This window comes from Gobio gobio (genome assembly GCF_949357685.1).
Source record: "Gobio gobio genome assembly, chromosome: 8".
Lineage (NCBI taxonomy): Eukaryota > Metazoa > Chordata > Actinopteri > Cypriniformes > Gobionidae > Gobio > Gobio gobio.
In genome coordinates this window covers 48,530,931-48,549,150 of record NC_137114.1, presented here as the reverse complement: position 1 = coordinate 48,549,150, position 18,220 = coordinate 48,530,931, and the positions used below count along the sequence as shown (strand labels likewise).

General features: G+C 38.3%; 1 protein-coding gene across 4 annotated transcripts in view; it reads right to left on the bottom strand.

Moving 5' to 3' along the window:
• Positions 1–881: 881 nt before the first annotated feature.
• The window catches only part of LOC307129956 (uncharacterized protein), a 236,371-nt gene continuing 219,032 nt past the window's right edge, over positions 882–18,220 (bottom strand). For 2 of the 4 annotated variants that reach the window (XM_079822777.1, XM_079822776.1), the window contains exon 2: positions 888–3,962. In XM_079822777.1, the coding sequence (XP_079678903.1) occupies positions 2,929–3,962 (1,034 nt within the window). In that variant the 3' untranslated portion in view covers positions 888–2,928. Of the gene's footprint in view, positions 3,963–4,165; positions 4,427–7,959; positions 8,209–18,220 lie in introns of those variants that run through there. The other 2 variants (XR_013816970.1, XM_079822774.1) reach the window with 2 other exon arrangements.

Sequence of the window (18,220 nt, the reverse complement as noted above, 5' to 3'; positions counted from 1 at the left end):
ACGCGCAAATGCATTCAAAATGTTTGCGCGTGAAACTAGACGCAGTAGACGTGATTTTGACGCTCTATTCGCATTTGGTGTGAACGCAGCATTAAGCTTTAAATCAGAATTGATTTTTTGACATGCGCACTGCACAAAAATGCAGTTTCCCGTTGTTTGCGCATTATAACTATTCTCCTACATTGGTTCTTTATTTGTTTGAATCAGTTTAATAATTAAAAATGTTTAATAATTTGACTTAATATTTATGTGATCATATTTTTTTTTTAGATTATGAGCATGTGAACCATTGTGCCGTGCTGCTTATATTTATCATGCAGTCAAAACGCCCGATTCCGAAACAAGGACTGGTGGGACGTTGTCCTGCTCCACTTCACAGACGCTGAGTGAAAGGCTAATGTTAGAAGGATGGGACACTCATTGATATGACACTTTCACCAACAGGAAGAACAGTTTATTCCACGCTGCATACGTCATTACGCTATTTCTATGTCATTGCACATACGCTGTCCTTTCAGTTTCGGTTTTCAATCTGATCAAGTGTTTACATTTCCTCTTGATTGGATTAGAAAAGGAATAAACCACCCCTTACAGTCCAATCCAGATTTCATTCGGATCGAGCTCAATCGGATCGATTAAGGTGTTCATTAAGGTTTTTCAGTCCGATTGAGCAGCCAATCCGATTAATAATGTATTATATGAATGGACTAATGCATTATATTAATGGACTAATGGATTATTTGTTTGCATGTAAGAGTAGTCAGTGTAACTTAGAGAAATCGAGTGTAAATCAAAGTATTTTGTGTGTAGATATTTAACATGAAATAAACATGTCACTATAACATTACAGTGACATGGAAATAGATCATATAAAACACGGACCATGTCAAAAAATGTTTTATTGCATAACAGAAACATACATACTTATAAATATATAGAGGATGATACTGTATTCCAAACATCCTAAAAGAAAGAAAAAAAGAAGAAATGAGACTACTTAGGGGTATATCTTATAAATCTATCAATAAAATAAAAGGTATCAGGAATTATATGGAATTCTTTTGGTTTTTAATTCCTCATATCTTTAAGAGTCTCAAAATAGTGTATTAGTTCACTTTTTTATAATATGACGTTAGGTTTATTATTTGCACAATTTTGTTTGTGTGTATCAAATAAGCAATAGGTTAACAAGAATGCTTTCTTCCAAACTGTTACTCTTATACAATAGGAATATATATTTACTAGATAGTGTAATCTTAATTTTTTGGTTAATGTTTTGTTTGAATATCAGATATTCAGTATTAAGATTGGTTAAATACAGGAACGTGTATAAGAAAAAAACATGCAACATGCGTTGTACTTGTCATCAAAAATCTGACCAATGAGAATAATGCGTGTCGTCATCAAAGCTTTCAAAAGCCTTTTCCTCGGGAAACAAAACATAGAAAGGTACACAATTGGTCCTTAGGGTACAATTATACCATTGTTTTCCTCTACTTAGAGCAGGGGTAGGCAAGTTCGGTCCAAGTGAGTCGCTATCCTGCAGAGTTTGGCTCCAACCCTGAAAGACATCTATAGAAGCTCTTATTGAGAATTAACAGAGGTTTAGATGTTGATGTTTTATTGAAAATGCTCGGTCACCATTATGGTGATCATTGTTTACTTTAGTTGGACAGTTTGACTATTGGCTTTTTATGTGAGTTCGTGGTTGTTACAGTGTTAACAAAACACATAATCTGTCACAAAATTGATCATGAAGAAAAATGTTTGACCAAACTCATCACTGACTAAAAATGTTAATAAATAATATTCACCAACAATACTTCCTTGCCACAGACCAGACATTCTCAATTCTGATTGTTAAATACGTTCTAGGGGGAAAAAAGTTTAGACGCACACAGATATCAATAATCAGCATATGAATCTCAACAATGGTGACATACTTAATGCTGCAATGCATGCTGGGAGCCATGAGTTTTATATTGTGGTGGCTTAGAAGGGTTGGAGCTAAACTCTGCAGGACATCAGCTCTCTAGGACCGAACTTGCCTAACCGTGACTTAGAGGTACCACCCCAGTGACGGCCCCTTGTAACTTAAAAGGTCAAATTTTGCACTCTTTTTTTGAGAGTGTAGGCGGCCTGTCTCGTTTTGCTCTCGCGGTACTTTGATGGCACATGTGATCGTAAGGCGGCTGCAGCGCCGATCAAAGTTGGACACATTTTCTAACCAGAATGCATTGCTTTTGTCAGATGGCAGCCGATTTTTCCAGCACTGCATGAAGTCGAACAAGCCTAATGGGAGACGAAATTCAATTGACAGGAAAATCGACCAACCATCTAAATAGGTGGGGCTGGCTATCATCAAAATGATGATGTGTTTCGCCCGCTGTGAGGAACTCGATCAGAAAAAAAAGAATACAGCTGATAAATTGGCTAGTGCTATTTGCAATGGAAACCGCAAGCAACATCGTTGTTAATTTATTATCCACTCCGTTTTCAAGATGAACTTTTAAAGAAAAGCTGTAATTAATCGGCAAAGGAAGAACTACACCAGAGCTTAATTTTGTGCAGAAAGCCAAGCTTTTAAAAACAATTATAAGCGAATCTACCCCTGGATGACAGAATTAATCAAGAAGCTAAAGCTTTACCTTTTTACACATATTACGCTTTATTTGATACATCTATGAGGATCTATTATGCAGATCTATTATGGATTATCAATCTCTCATAAAGTGCAGTCTAAAAGTTGCAACCTCTTCCCGAGTCTCTCCATCTGTTTCCGACTCCGGTTCAAACATGTAAGGCTGCACTCCACAACTGATTATTTCTGACATTTAAGCTGAGTGAGATTTGCCTGTTTTGTTGTTGACGCCTGTTGACATTTTTTTATATGAGTGAGAAGGCTTGATAAAATGTTTGAAACTCTTCTCACATAGTATAGTAGTACGGCTTCTCTCCAGTATGAAGTCGCTCGTGTGATTTCAGGTGTGCAGACTGAGTGAAACTCTTGTCACAATATGGACACTTGTAAGGTCTTTCTCCGGTATGAATTATTTGGTGCCGTTTCAGACAATCAACTCTACTAAAGCTCTTCCCACAGTCACAACACACATGATCTCTCACTTCATCATGTGTTTTCTGGTGCTGTTTAAAATGACGTAGCCATGAAAAACTCTCTCCACAGAGAGAACACACATGAGGCTTCTCATCGGAATGAAGTTTTTGGTGACTTTTCAAATGTTTTGACAAATTGAACATTGCACCACACTGATCACAGTTAAATGGCTTTTTTCCAGAGTGAATGACCAGGTGATTTTTTAAACCTGTTGCATCTCTGAAACTCTCTGTACATTGAGTGCAGTGGTACGGCTTCTCTCCAGTATGAACTCGCTCATGTAATTTCAGGTTTCCAGACCGAGCGAAACTCTTGTCACAATATGAGCACTTGAAAGGTTTTTCTCCAGTATGAGTTCTTTGGTGCAGTTTCAGATCGCCAGTTGTAATAAAGCTCTTCCCACAGTCCGAACACACATGATCTCTGACATCATTGTGTGTTTGCTGGTGCTGTTTAAAACTGTTCAGCCATAAAAAACTCTTTCCACAGAGAGAACACATATAAGGCTTCTCATCTGAATGAACTTTCAGGTGTTCATTTAGATGTGATGATGAAATAAAATCTTTCCCACACTGATCACAGATAAATGTTTTTTCTCCAGAGTGACAGAGCAGATGATATTTGAGAGTTGATGCTTGAGAAAAACTCTTTCCACACTGAGTGCATGTATACGGTTTCTCTCCAGTGTGAATTCTCATGTGTGTGTTAAGGGTTCCTTTTTGTCTGAAACTCTTTCCACACTGAGAGCAGGTGTGAATCTTTTTGGCTTTTGTTTCTTGAGGTTTGAAGTCACAGAGTATCTTTACATCATTTAGTTGCTGTCTGTGCTCCATCACTTCCATCTGGTCTAAAATAAACATATTAAGCAGTCAAAATCAGTTCAATGAGGTTAAATGTGCATAGTTCAGTTCTGTCATTCACTTGTTAATACGATTAAAACATGGTTATTATCATTTGATGCATTTCTCTATCATTTTTCATCCACACACTGATTATTATTTCACAGCTACTAAAGCAGGCAATAATGAAGAATCAAGAACGGACACCAACCTATTTGTTCCTCAGTATCTTCATGTTTTATTCTGGATGGATCTGGATAACTCATGTCTTCAATCTCCTCTTTAATCTCCTTTGTAATAAACTCCATCTTTAACAGTCACACAGATTTCAGCTGCTACACCTGGAGTTTGTCCTTCTCTTGTAGGATGATGTGAATATTCCCAGTATTTATTGGTGAATTGTTGTGGGAGGGGCTTCACTGCAGGTGTGAACTGTGATCACTGTGAGATACTGACGCCCACAGGACCAGATCTGGAAAAATCATTGATAAGTTACTGAATTGATACGGAATTACTTTAACATATGGTGCCGTTGAATGAATAGAAAAATAATGCACACCCAAGGTGTAACAGCCACCGAGCTTCGTGACCACATTACCACCTCGGTGTGCATTATTACTCCCTTAGTGTATTTAAACGTGAATACATCTATTAAAGCCACAATATGTAGTTTTTCTTGCTAGAGGTCTATTCAAAACAAAGGCGTAGCTTGATGACGACGAGATTGAGCGCGGATTCATGGGAGTTGTCGTCTTCACCTTAGGCTTGCTGTGATAGTCGGCGTTGCCGGTGTTCAGGCATAACACCAGATGATGCCTGAATTATACCACAGATTATACCACAAGATGATCGCGGAAGATTTAGTTTCAAAGCTAAATGTAGAAGCACCTATTTAAGTGAGTTTGTCATTGTACTGTTTTGTTGTTGTGTTTTTCATTAAGAATAATAGGCTAATGAACCCACAATTCAAGCAACCCGCTCCCGAATTGGCACTAATTCTAAACCGAAAGTAAAATGCGCACGGCCACACGGGCATTCATTCACGGCCGCACAGTCATTCACGGTGCGCGTCCAGTCTGACGCGTTTTCAGTTCATGTCTATGAAAGCTTAACTTTCATAGAAATTCATTGAAAACTTTCGCTTTGCTCCGCACCGCTCCATGCGCATTTTACTTTCGGTTTAAAATTAGCGAAGCCCCCGCCGGTGATACCAGGTTTTATCTGTATTGTCGCATGTCGATTAACCGGTGGGAAAATTTCCTCACCTCCCACATCCCGACAGGGGGTTTCACACTGCATGACTGTACAAGAGGGAAAATCGCCGACAGCTCTGTCCCGTCCGCAAACTACGTTTCACAACAAAGCACATGCGAGAAGTGAGAAGGAAACAACGCAAGATCACACGTGCATCAGACTGGAATTCTCGTGTGAGACTGGAATTGTTATTAAAAATATAGACTGCAGTGCACCCTGTGGTGTCCCACAGGGGTCAGTGCTGGGACCAAAGTTATTTTTATTATATATTAATGATATTTGTAAAGTATCTGAAGTAGTGAAGTTTGTATTATTTGCAGATGACACAAACATATTTGGTTCAGGAGACAACTTACAGCTACTTTCGGAATTAATCACTTCAGAATTTAAGAAAATAAAACAATGGTTGGATACTAACAGATTATCGATAAATTTGAGTAAAACTACATTCATGGTATTTGGAAACTGTAAGTCAAAGCAACAAGTACAAATACAGATAGAGGGGGCTAACTTAGAAAGAGTGAATGAAAATAAATTTCTTGGAGTGATCATAGATGAAAAGATATGCTGGAAGCCTCACATAAAATACATCAAAACCAAACTGTCCAGAAGCATTGCAGTTCTAGCTAGGGCTAAGCATATGCTGGATCTTAAATCTCTTCGTATCTTGTACTGCTCATTATTGTTACCTTATTTGAACTATTGTGTAGAGGTTTGGGGAAGCACTTACCGACATTCACTACAGCCGTTAGTCATAATGCAAAAAAGAACTATGAGAATCATTCATAATGCAGGATTCTGTGAACATACAAATTCATTATTTTTGCAGTCGAGATTATTAAAATATTACGATCAAATTGAATATCAAACTGCAGTATTTATGTTTAAAGTAAGAAATAGGTTATTGCCTGGGAATATACAAAAGATGTTCTCTGAGAGGGAGGGAGGGTACAACTTAAGGGGAAGGGGAAACTTTAAGACTAATAGATTTAGAACAACAAGGAAAAGATTATGTTTATCAATTTGTGGAGTTAAATTGTTGAATAAATTAGATGAAAAATTAAAGCAATGCCCTAACATATTCCTCTTTAAAAAAATGTGTACAGAAAATATTTTTAAGAAGTATCAAGAAGTACTGTAGGAAAATAGGAGAGCTCCTCTGTTATGATTTGAAATACTTGTTAGTGGTCATTGTAAAGTATGTATGTATGTATGATTATATGTAGGTATGTGTTATGTGGCTATAGGGGTATAGATATGTATGTGTATATATAGAGATGTGTATATGTGTATGTATATATATGTAGATGTGTATGTGTATATGTATATGCGTAGGTGTAGGCATATGTATGTTATTTAAAGGAAAACAAGATTTAAGGGGTAGGAGTACATAAGTTTTACTTCTTCCTACTCCTTTTCGTACATGAGATAGAAGCATGTTTATACAGGAAAGTAAGATTCTGTTTTCTTTTTAAATTTAATTTTCTTCTTTACTTTTTTTTCTTTTCTTTTTTTCCTTTTAAAATGTTGGAACATTATTGTATTTTATTATTATTATTATTTTTTCTTCTCTCATGTTCGAAATAAAGATATCAAATAAAAAAAAAATCAAATCAAAAATGGAGAAAAATAAAAAAAGATTATGGTGGAGGAAATGGTTGGGGAGACAGAGGGAGCAAGGATTGTGTTCTGCAAAGAGAGTTTGAGGTAAATAAATAATATTGCAATGTGCTGCTGTTGCGGCTGATCAAGCAAATGTTTGTGCTTTGTTTCTGTTTGATATAACTGTACATATATTTATTAAAATACTAATATTATGGTCTAGAACTCCTCCCCGAACCTCCCGCTGCACTGTATCTTGCTCTCTCATTGGTTGTCGGTCATCGCCTATGTATTTTTCAGTCAGAACACATTTCACACAGCAGGAGTTTGACTCATTGGCGATTCTCTGTGATCGCGTCACACCGATTTGCCTATGATTTCGGGCATTTGTCGGCGATTTCGCAAAACCTGCCGGCGAGTCAAAATCGGGGCTAAAATCGGGCAGTGTGAACTAGGATTAACTGTGTTGAGCTGTATAACAATGATTCGTTTTCTGTGGATGAAGGTCTCCAAACCGTTGCTCACCCGTCTAATAAAACACATAATATATTAAAGCATATTTGGTGTTTCTACAAAACCATAAAACCGAGGGAAATCAAGGGTAACGCGGGTATGATGTATCGGTTCGTGTCCTGGTTAAAATAGCTAATTTCTCTGGATTTAAACATTCTTGGAAACATTTGGGATGATGTACACAAGTCAACAATATAACATTGTTCTAGTGGTTTTTGGATATTTTAATCCAAAAATCGTACATATTGCACCTATAAATTACAATAATTAAATAAATAATTAAATTAACTATGTGCTTGATTTTAGAAATATAAAGCATTTTGATATGGTTATATTAGTAGCATTTAAAACAGCTCTAAAGAAAGGTTGCTCATTTTATGTGACTCCAGATTTTATACGGATGAAACAAGTCACAGGTCAAATTCTTCAATTAATATATTGAATTAAACTGATATCTAACAAAGTTAACAGAAATCATGCACATTATGTACAGACTGAATAGAGGCTAGTCAAAATAAATGACTATATTTTTGAGAGTATATAAATATAGCCTACTACTGTATTATATTTAATACAACAAATGTACATTTAGGCAACACAAACATCAATTCTTACATTATATGGAACATCTCTCACCTGCAGACTGGAAATATAAGGCATCCGATGAAAATATTCCACATTTGTCCTTCGTTCACGATTAACAGCGACACTTTCAGCTTCAACTGGTGAAAGTTTCAGCACTCGCCTCTTCTCGTGCGCTTCTCTTTCTCTCTCTCTTTATTGCTTTAACATTAGCAAGAACATTAACATAACATACATTTACAGGAGACCACAGTATATTAGACTGTTACATTCATAATAGGATAAAAGTAAACAACATTCTGCGCATTCTCAGTGCGCGCGGTGTCGTATTTCTTAAAGGGGCCGCATTCAGTAAATCCCATCTCTGCACTATGAAGCATTGGACTATGCGCACAAGATGGCGCCTGTGAGCTTCGGTGATGCAAGTGTGTGCATGTTTACATACACTCGGTCTCTATATCATTGATGTAAACATTATTATTACTCTGGGTAAGTATCATATACCTAAAAGAAAACGGAATAACAGTAAACCCTCTCTATTTGTTTTAAAAACGAATGTAAAAAAATTAGCTATCTATAGGCCTATCCAGTTTGACAACTTTTTACTACTGTTCTGTAATAATCTGTAATAAAAATATCATTCATTGATGGGGCTGTTAACTGGATTCTGATAGATCTGTTTCTTTCTGGGTTTATTTATTTATTTTAAAATGGAATTTCAAATGATATTAAAATGTGTCTGCAGCATTAATCGACATATAGCCTAATCTAAAATCGAGACGAGAGTAGGCTATTCACTTTATTATATAGCCTATATATAAAATATATATAGGCCTATAGCCAATAAAAGTTTTTTATTTTATTAAATAAAGACTTAAAAACAGTGGATGGTTGCTGTCCGTCTTGCAACGGCCTGAGCCATGCAGGGCTGTTGCCGGTGTCCCCTCTTTAAATAGCTCTCTATTGGCTGAGACCTTCGCTTACGGCCATACCACCCTGAGCACGCCCGATCTCGTCTGATCTCGGAAGCTAAGCAGGGTCGGGCCTGGTTAGTACTTGGATGGGAGACCGCCTGGGAATACCAGGTGCTGTAAGCTTTTGCTTTATCTTCACTAGATCCGCTCTGACAATTGTTCCTTTATCATTTTAAATTCAATCGCTTCATTTAGCGCTCTTTCATTTTGCTTTATCCCTGGCTTCTGTACGCTTTCCGTGTGGCAAAAGACAGCTCAGCCTCGTCATTCTTTCTTTCTCCTACAGGGGGCGATCGACAGGGGGCCTTTTTCTCTCTCTCTCTCTCTCTCTCTCTCTCTCTCTCTCTCTCTCTCTCTCTCTCTCTCTCTCTCTCTCTCTCTCTCAGTCTACAAGCAACACAGACCTCTGAGCGCATGTTCTTTAGCAACCGCTCCTCAGCTTCAATAAGACCAGAGGTTCACTAACTTTTCTTTTCGTTTTTCTTTATGTCAGCCGAACCCTCAGACTTTAAATTAATATGTCAATAATTCAACACACATTCGCATGTTAAAGCTTTTCTGATGTTGGTGACAGTCAGGACATGCAGATAAAATATACTAGTTTAAAATAATAGAAAATATAGGCACTATAATCTTTTTTTTTGTGCAAGTGTCTTATTTTAATTGGTTTTATTGTAATATGTAGGCTGTATACAGGGCTGTGAGTATAAGGGCCTATTAATATAATGTTTTATTATATTATAGTTTTAACTCTACTTATAAAAGTTTTTAGATATAAATTGCTGTAAATTACAACTGTGAAAAAATGTAAACGAAAATAAATTTTTGATAGACCTCTCAGCCAAATAACTATTTGATTTTACGCAAAAAAGATACAATGCTAATATAGATGTCTGAAATTCTTTACTTTCAAACGTTCAGATCTTCAAGCTTATATTTTGCCGAAAATTGGTGAAAGCTGCAAACTTCTCTCCACAGAAATGTCGGAACACCTGGATGATTCTGGACAAACTTCAAGATTCAAGATTCAAGATTCAAGATTCAAGAGTTTTATTTGTCACATACACAGTTATATACACAATATACAACTGGCAGTGAAATGTAAACAGGTCCGCTCCATGGACAGTGCAAATAACAGTTACAAGAAATTAAAATAGAAATAGAATAAAATTAGAATAAAAAGTATTAACATAAGTAGAATTATAAATAAATCAAGTAAAAGATAAAAATAGGAAATAAGATAAAAATAAAAATATAAAAAATATGTGGATATGATAAGTGAGATAAACTGTAGACTTAAAAATAAGTGGTTAACATAAAATATATATATATGTATATATAAAGAAGTATAATGTGCAAGGTTTATTACAGGTTGTTACGCAGTAACAATAGGAAAGTAAAGTGCAGTGCAATTGCAGTATGTGGATGTTAATGTTAAAAAACTGTATGTTTATGCGTGTGCGGGGTGAAGTGAAGTCACGTGACTGAGTTCAGGAGTCTGAACTTAGGCATTTGCTGCCTGACAGTGAGTAAATGCAAGTAAATGGGATCAAACCTTATCAATCACAATTTCAAAGATAAAGCCACAGACGTAAATTATGCGCTTGTTAACATGATTTTAGTGTTAAAAAATACTAGCTAAACTTTTATGTGTAAAGTTATCCAGTTTGACAACTTTTTACTACTTTTCAATCTGTAATAATATCATTCACTGGGAAAAAAGACTGTGGGGTTGTAATTGTAACAAAAATAAATTCAATATTTTCAACAAATAAATCTATGTTTGTTACTATACTTAATATTTTGAGTAACTTATTTAATATAATGTTGTTGTAAAACCATGTTTTTTACAATTAAATGGTGCGTGTATTATCTTGAGTAATGTTTACTAGGCTTTTTAGATGTGTGCCTTTTCGAGATACTTTTTAAGTAAAATGTATTTAAAAGTCTAAACAAGGGGATTTGGCTGTTGTAAAAACACAAATGTTCATGACAGACGCCATTTTGATGGGTGACAGGACTGAATTTGCACTGCTGGCAACCCAACGACACTAAAAAAGGTAAGAATGACATTAAATATGAACTGTTCAATGGTTTGATGCTTTAAATATAGCAAGGATAAAGCTAAATGTTGTATTGATAAATACTTAAATTTGCCTTGAATTACACGGCTTGGCTAACGCTAACAGGCTAAAGCTAAATTGCTGAATAAAGTCGTTATTTTTGTTTGTTTTTGCGCACAAAGTATTCTCGTGGCTTCATAACATTAAGTTTGAAGCACTGGAGTCACATGGACTATTTTAATTATGTCTTTCCTATACTTTAGGGCCTTGAAAGTGTTCATCACATTGTTGTCTATGGAGGGATCAGAGAGCTCTGGGATTTCATCAAAAATATCTTCATCTGTGTCTGAAGATGAACGAAGGTTTGGAACGACATGAGGGTGAATAATTAATGACAGAATTTACATTTTGGGGTGAACTAACCCTTTAAATTGGTGTTCATTTTTCTCAGTGATTATTTTTTTTTGTCAGCTGATGTAGTAATTATGATGTATTTTAATTTTATGTTATTAACATTGTTCGAAACTTTGTTTTAATTAGATGACTGAATTACTGTTCTCAGTGGGTTAAACAGACCAATGGTCATTGAAAAAACTGTTATACGAAAATGAAATACTGTTGCTGTAGTACATAACGTTTTGTTTTTTTTACTTGAAGTCAGCTTTATGTAAAAGTGAAAAAATAAGCTACTGTGTTTTGCACTGTTGCATTGTCATTTTAAAGTGAATAAATGTTTTGTATTGAGATGCTGTTTACTGTTTCATGGTACTTTAAAAAAAATTGGAAAATAATTAAATTTATATTTTAAAACAGGTAGCTTGGAAAAAAGTAACTTAATGTGTGGCTTACAAGGAGACATTTGTAAATATTACTTAAAAGATCATATTGGATATACTTAAAACTATAATTTTCTAAATTGATAAAATTGAGTTGCTATTACTTAAGAGTCCAAGTTGAAAACATGCAAAGTCTAATAGGATAAACACAAATAAAATGAGTTTAAAATACTCAAAAAGCTGATGCAAATAGTTGCCTCAATTTTATTGAGTAAAACGGGCACAGTATTTTTTACAGTGTTCATTGATGGGGCTGTTAACTGGATTGTGATAGATCTGTTTCTTTCTGGGTTTATTTATTTATTTTTGTTGTTTTTCTCTGCTTCTTTCTTATTCTTCTAGTTCAGGGTTTCCCAAATGGGGGCTCGTGCGGGACCTGCAGTTGGTGTGTGACTTGATGAAAAGCTAATAATAAAATGGAATGTCAAATGATATTAAAATGTGTCTGCAGAATGAATCGACATATAGCCTAATCTAAAACCGAGACAGCTTTCAATGAAGCGAGAGTAGGCTACTCAGTTTATTATATAGCATATAGATAAAAATATATATAGGCCTATAGCCTATAAAAGTTTTTTTTTTTAGTAAATAAAGACTTGAAAACAGTGGATGGTTGCTGTCCGTCTTGCAACGGTCTGAGCCATGCAGGGCTGTTGCCGGTGTCCCCTCTTTAAATAGCTCTCTATTGGCTGAGACCTTCGCTTACGGCCATACCACCCTGAGCACGCCCGATCTCGTCTGATCTCGGAAGCTAAGCAGGGTCGGGCCTGGTTAGTACTTGGATGGGAGACCGCCTGGGAATACCAGGTGCTGTAAGCTTTTGCTTTATCTTCACTAGATCGGCTCTGACAATTGTTCCTTTATCATTTTAAATTCAATCGCTTCATTTAGTGCTCTTTCATTTTGCTTTATCCCTGGCTTCTGTACGCTTTCCGTGTGGCAAAAGACAGCTCAGCCTCGTCATTCTTTCTTTCTCCTACAGGGGGCGATCGACAGGGGGCCTTTTTTCTCTCTCTCTCTCTCAGTCTACAAGCAACACAGACCTCTGAGCGCATGTTCTTTTGCAACCGCTTCTCTCCTCAGCTTCAATAAGACCAGAGGTTCACTAACTTTTCTTTTCTTTTTTCTTTATCTCAGCCGAACCCTCAGACTTTAAATTAATATGTCAATAATTCAACACACATTTGCATGTTAAAGATTTTCTGATGTTGGTGACAGTCAGGACATGAGGATAAAATATACTAGTATAAAATAATATAAAATATAGGCACTATAATCTCTTTTTTTGTTGTTGTTGTGCAAGTGTCTTATTTTAATTGGTTTTATTGTAATATGTAGGCTGTATACAGGGCTGTGAGTATAAGGGCCTATTAATATTATTTTTTATTATCTGTGGCATCCTTCTGTCTCTAGAGACAATGGAGTCTGCACCTGAGTATTTATTTAATTGTGGGGCAGCAGCGCCGGCTGTGGCTGAATAAGCCGATGCGGGAGCTGCAGCTCCTGCCGCACTTGCTGCAAGTGTAGTCCGTGGTGGGTACTATGGGGGGAGCAGTGGTAGGCTGGGTTCTCTGCTGTTTGCGGCTCTTCCTTTCCTCGCGCTGGATCTCTCTCTTCTCCTCAGCCTGCTTGACGCCGGTTATGACATTTGCACGCCAGCTAGAGCGGTCGGAAGTTGCTGTTTCGAGATATGCTGGGTTGATGTTACATGACTTCAGATCCCTCTTGCAGACATCCTTGTAGCGCAGGGCGGGTCGACCGGCTGGCTGTGTACCGATGGCGAGCTCGCCATAGAGGATGTCCTTCGGGATGCGGCCATCGTCCATCCTGCATACTTGTCCGAGCCAGCGCAGGCGCCTCTGAGAGAGGGTGGCGAACATGCTTAACAAGCCTGCCTGGGCCAAAACATCTGCGTTGGAGACACGATCCTGCCAGGTGATGCAGAGGAGTCGTCTGAGTTTGCGCATGTGGAAGGCGTTCAGTCTTCGCTCTTGGTGCGTGTATAGGGTCCAAGCCTCACTGCCGTACAGAAGGGTGCTCAGCACGCACGCTTGGTACACTTTCATCTTTGTGTTGAGGGTCAGCATGGGGTTGTCCCACACACGCTTCGCTAGGCGGGCCATGGCGGTTGCTGCTTTGCCTATCCTCACGTTAAGCTCGGCATCCAGGGATAGGTTGCTGGAGATTGTAGAGCCGAGGTATGTGAACTTATCCACCACCTCCAGGGTGTGATCTCCGATGGTAATTATGGGAGTGGTGCTGACATCCTGACCCATGATGTTGGTGTTCTTAAGGCTGGTGGTGAGGCCAAACTCTGTTCATGCCTCCGCGAAGAGGGTGATGAGTCGCTGGAGGTCGGCTTCCGTGTGAGCAGTGAGGGCGGCGTCATCGGCAAAGAGCATCTCCCGGATGAGGACCTTGCGCACCTTGGTCTTCGCTCTGAGGCGGGCAAGGTTGAATAGGTTCCCGTCGCTCCGTGTGTGAAAGATGATGCCATTTTCGTACTCGCTGAATGCGTAGCGCAGGAGCAGGGAGAAGAATATGCCGAAAAGTGTCGGGGCCAAGACACACCCCTGTTTCACACCGCTCTTGATTGGGAAAGGGTCCGATGATGCTCCGTCGTACTGAACAATGCCAGACATGTTGTCGTGGAATGACTCAACAATCTTCAGAAGCTTGGGGGGGCATCCAATCTTGTGGAGGAGGGCGAAGAGGCCAGACCGACTGACCAAGTCAAACGCTTTGGTCAGGTCGATGAAGCCGAGGTACAGGGGACTGTTCGCGGCACTTTTCCTGCAGCTGCCTGAGGGAGAACACCATGTCGATGGTTGATCGCTTGGCCCGGAACCCACACTGTGACTCGGGATACACACGGTCAGCAAGTACCTGCAGGCGGTTGAGGACAACCCTGGCGAAGGCCTTTCCCACGATGCTGAGGAGAGAGATCCCTCGATAGTTGTTACAGTCGCTGCGGTCGCCCTTGTTCTTGTAGAGCGTGACGATCTTCGCATCCCGCATGTCTTGGGGTATCGTTCCCTCTTCCCAGCACTGTAGCAAAAGCTCATAGAGATGTCCAAGGAGGGAGCTCTCTTTTGTGGCCTTCACAATCTCTGGTGGGATTCCGTCACTGCCTGGTACTTTCCCGCAGGACAGCGAGTCAATGGCCTTACTGAGCTCCTCGATGGTGGGTGGCAAGTCAAATTCTTCTATGGTGGGCAGTGGGGTGGTGTTCTCCATGGCTATGTCAGTGACGACATTCTCTCTAGAGTACAGCTCCCCGTAGTGCTCAACCCATCTCTCCATCTGCTCGCCACGGTCCTTGATTATGTTGCCGGAGGTGGACTTGAGGGGTGCGATCTTGATAACACGTGGTCCAAGTGCTTTCTTCATCCCCTCGTACATGGCACGGGGGTTTCCACAGTCTGCAGAGGTCTGGATGTCACTGCAAAGCTTCAGCCAGTAGTCATTGGCGCACCTACGGGCGACCCTCTTGGCGTTGTTGCGGGCTTCTCTGTAGGCGGCCAGTGTTTTCTCGCAGGGCTTCCTCTTGTACATGAGAAGTGCAGCACCCTTGGCAGCTAAGGCAGGCTCCATCTCTTCTATCCCAGCCTCGAACCAGTCCTCGTTCTTCCTGGCTCTCTTTCTGAAGGTGTCTGAGGCGGCCTGGTATATGGCATCACGGATAAAGTCCCAGCGTGCTGTGGCGCTGTCTGTGGGGCAGTCTTCCAGGGTCTTATCAATGACCTCGGCAAAGCGTTCACGCAGCTCAAGCTTTGAGGTTCTGGCCATGTCGTTGCGAGGCCGGCCCTTCTGCTTGGATTGGTGGGTCCTTCTGGGTCGGAGACGCACCATGCTGCCGACCAGGGAGTGATCGGTGTCGCAGTCGGCACTGTGGTAACTGCGCGTGAGGAGCACGTGGTTCAGCATGGGTCTTCTAGTGATGACAAAGTCCAGCTGGTGCCAGTGCTTCGACCTGGGATGTCGCCAAGACACTCTGTGGTGGGGCTTGGTGGAATAGAAGGTGTTGGTAATGGCGAGATCATGAAAGGAGCAGAGCTCAAGTAGCCGCTGTCCATTCTCGTTGAGCTTGCCAACGCCGAAGTGTCCGATGCAACGTGGCCAAGAGGTGTGGGCTGCGCCTACCCGGGCGTGAAAGTCTCCAAGCAGGAACAGGTTTTCCTTCGCTGGGATCTCTCTAATCCTTGTCTCGAGCACCTCATAGAATGCATCTTTGGCCTCGGCTGTGGAGCAGAGTGTGGGGGCGTAGACACTAAAGATGTGTGTAGGCCCTGAGGAGGTAGTGAGGCGGAGTGAGAGGATGCGCTCTATGCGCTAATAATAATATTATATTATAGTTTTAACTCTAATTATAAAAAATGAAGATATATGCTAAATTGCTGTAAATTACAACTGTGAAAAAATGTAAAAGAAAATGAATTTTTGATAGGCCTCTCAGCCAAATAACTATTTGATTTTACGCAAAAAAGATACAATGCTAATATTGATGTCTGAAATTCTTTACTTTCAAACGTTCAGATCTTCAAGCTTATATTTTGCCGAAAACTGGTGAAAGCTGCAAACTTCTCTCCACGGAAATGTCGGAACACCTGGATGATTCTGGACAAACTTGGCCATTTGCTGCCTGACGGTGAGTAAATGCAAGTAAATGGGATCAAACCTTATCAATCACAATTTCAAAGATAAAGCAAATTATGCACTTGTTAACATGATTTTAGTGTTAAAAAATACTAGCTAAACTTTTATGTGTAAAGCTATCCAGTTTGACAACTTTTTACTACTGTTTAATCTGTAGGCTACGGCAAGTAAATTAATGAAGCAGCACTTTTTTTCTAATTACAAGTTGTGTTTCTTGTTTCATGTGTCACAGTAATGATCAATCTACAGGTTGTTTATTTAGTGCTGTTACACACCCTGAAGGTTTGTCTTTTCAGAGTTTTTCAGTATAAAAGTAATCTCGTGTTTATATGTCAGGACTTCCTGGCCGGACGAAAGTAACACTTGTTATTTTTGTCCCGCTATAATATATATATATATATATATATATATATATATATATATATATATATATATATATATATATATATATATATATATATATATATATATATATATATATATATATATATATATATATTGCATATTATGGCAAGTTAATTACATTTTTTTATTGTTCATACTATTGAAGAAAAAACTTAGCAAATAGATTGACATTGCAAATAAAAAAATATTCTAAACAATTCAAGTTTGTACTGTCAGGTTACATTTGATCCCGCTATAATATATATATATTTATTGCATATTATGGCAAGTTAATTAAATTTTTATATTGTTCATACTATTGAAGAAAAAACTTAGCAAATAGATTGACATTGCAAATAAAAAAATATTCTAAACAATTCAAGTTTGTACTGTCAGGTTACATTTGATGAACTTTAACATTTAAAATGAAAACGTAATTTAATAATTTTTTTGCAAAGATAAAGGACAAAATATGTTTGCAGTTACATATAAACAAAGTCATAGTCAGGTTTGTTTAATAAAAACAACAGTAACACAAAAAAATCTATCTGTATTGTTGTGTTACTTTTGACCCACCTGTGTGTTATTTTCGTCCCACCTGATGGGGTCAAAAGTAACATTGTGCAGCTTATGTTCAAAGTGAAATTATACTGTAGTCGTTCTACATTTGTACAAAATACCACCTGCTATTGATAGACCACACTTGTGAGTTATTGACCACAGCAAATATATATATCGGTCTAAAACATAAAGATTACGTTTTTCTGAAAAATTGTACTTTCGTCCCTGCTCTCCCCTAATCCATAAAATACTTATCCCTTGGGTATTGTATAAAGTCATGTATGAGTCTTTTATTTTTTTCCTCACAACCCCCTTAAGTGTCTGAAGATTATGCCTATGTTTATTGTATACTTAATATGCTATTGTTATTGTTGTCCCCTATTGAGTTTGTAAATTGATATTGTTCAATATATATAAAAAACAAACTGTTTACTTCAGTTCATACTCTTCCAATCTTAGCAATGTTGGCTAGATATAAAGTCTTTTTTTAAATTAAAGAGAAGATGGTGGTCTATCAGAGACAAGAAAACATAATTCTTATATTATTGTGTAGGCTACCTAACACTGTGTGCTAATTCATTGAGAAACGCAGAGATTAGTTCTATCTTCTGTTGATTCTGCGGTTCAGGCTCAGTGCTATAGTGAAAATCCACAGGGATCTCTCCATTCATACAGTGTGTATACATATATCCTGATTTTCAGCAATAATCTGCCAAGTGTCTTTAAGTCTGCTCCAAAACACTCAAGATTTATGACTGTTTAAGTTAGAAATTTAATTTTATAAATATAATTATAACAAGTTAATTCTCAAAAAGTGAATAAATGGATTATAACTACTGCT